This window comes from Monopterus albus, unplaced genomic scaffold (genome assembly GCF_001952655.1).
Source record: "Monopterus albus unplaced genomic scaffold, M_albus_1.0 scaffold3.1, whole genome shotgun sequence".
In the NCBI taxonomy this organism is placed as follows: Eukaryota; Metazoa; Chordata; class Actinopteri; order Synbranchiformes; family Synbranchidae; genus Monopterus; species Monopterus albus.
In genome coordinates, this window is record NW_018127883.1 from 1,232,925 (window position 1) to 1,234,584 (window position 1,660).

At 44.8% G+C, this 1,660-nt stretch overlaps 1 protein-coding gene across 1 annotated transcript in view; it reads left to right on the forward strand.

Annotated features, from left to right (window-relative positions):
• Positions 1–723: 723 nt before the first annotated feature.
• Positions 724–1,660, forward strand: part of LOC109961658 (centrosomal protein C10orf90) — a 10,188-nt gene continuing 9,251 nt past the window's right edge. The window contains exon 1 of the mRNA XM_020602668.1: positions 724–1,218. Within this exon, the coding sequence (XP_020458324.1) occupies positions 924–1,218 (295 nt within the window). The 5' untranslated portion in view covers positions 724–923. The remainder of the gene's footprint in view (positions 1,219–1,660) is intronic.

The following is a 1,660-nucleotide window of genomic DNA, read 5'->3' on the forward strand; positions in this document are numbered from 1 at the left end:
TGAGTTGCAGAGCCTCTCAGCTTGCAGAGGAGTCTATTCCAGTTTTTGAGCATGACTCTAACATGAACATTTTTCTTTTTTTGTCTTTTTCATAGGTTTCAAGTAAGGATATCATCACTTCACTGCGCAGGGATGTCCTGTCATGGGGTGTGTGGCAGCAAAAGGAGAAAGACAGTGTGTTTCTTAGAGTAATAACACAGTCTGCCTACTCTGAGACTGCAGATGTTGGATCTTGCAGTGGAGTTTCCAACCTGCTCAGGAGTGCAAGTGTCCCAGATGTGGTGAGAAGGAGCCCAGAGACAGCATTTTCATCCATAAGCGTCACAGCCAGGAAGGTCCTGCCATCACTCTTCATCTTCTGGAGGACCCTGTGTATCCATCCAGTCCAACACGGCATGTGACCGTGATTACCCCACCAAAACCACTAGGAAATTTTTTAGAGAAGAGCCTTATCCAAATCAACAAGCTCAATGAGAGTTTCAAACTCCCAGCCAGATGTGTTCAGACAGAATCCTACCACAGATACATCAAATGATTTCAGGCAGGCCTACTCACCAGCTGATGGACTGGCATTGAGTGATCCCAGAAAGAGGAAAGTACAACTTGTGCAACACAGACTGAGCTACACAGAGAGCAACAGAAAGCAAAATGTGAGAGGTGGCTCGTTGATGAACCTGTCCTCACAGACTTGCTATCAGTCCTGTATCTATTGTGAAGTGCCTCTGAGGTCCAAAAGCTCTGTTGTGATTTTGGACAAGTCACTTTCCATTTCCCTTGTGGAACTAGAGAGGAGAAGAGCAGGTCAACCCTCTTTGTATAGGTCTACCGTGTCTGTTCGCTTTGGTGTCTCATCCTGCTGCAGATCCTCTACAGATAACAAACCAGCAAAAACAAATGACGGTTACCAGAGTCCCAGAACAGCTATGTTGGGCTGTAGCAAACGGAATGGCCAAGAGAGTGGTTTAAGTCCCCGCAGAGGCCCTCTAATAAAGCAGCAGTGCCGAAAGGTCGAGCAATTAGTGCCTGCTCATGTTGGTAACTGCAAAGCTGATGACTCAAACACACAATGCCACGGCGCTACTTTGAGATTATTGTCATTCAGAGGGTCAAGCCCCTCAAACACATCGGCTTGGAGGCAGAAGGGGAATGCAGATGATGCAGCCTTCCCTACCCAAAGCAATTTCAGGCACCGGCTGGAGACTTTCAGTATTGGCCCAGGTATGAATTTCATCACCTTGCTTCAGAAGTAAAAATCTTAAGCGCAGTACCCATGCCAATTGATGTGTATATCCCTTTCAGTGGTTCATATATTGTATTCTAAACCTATTGGTAGATAAGATCACATTTCCAAGGTGCAACAGCAAGCTGAATGTGGTGCCAAGGTGGTCTTAGACAGCGGAGAGTCTCTTTTTTCACTCTGCCTCTCATCTTTTGACTTATAGCCCATGCATTGTTAAGTTATCCACACTCACCCACCACACATCTCCTACAGTACATTCATTTTGTTGAAAATAAATCCCAACTGTTACACACATACACACACTCAGTTCAGTGGCTGATTTAAATAAAGCGCAAACACTTTCATTTATCTTCCTCTGACTCCCAACACTTCTATAAAAAATCTAAAGTTAGTAACTGCTACTGTATATATTTACAGTGG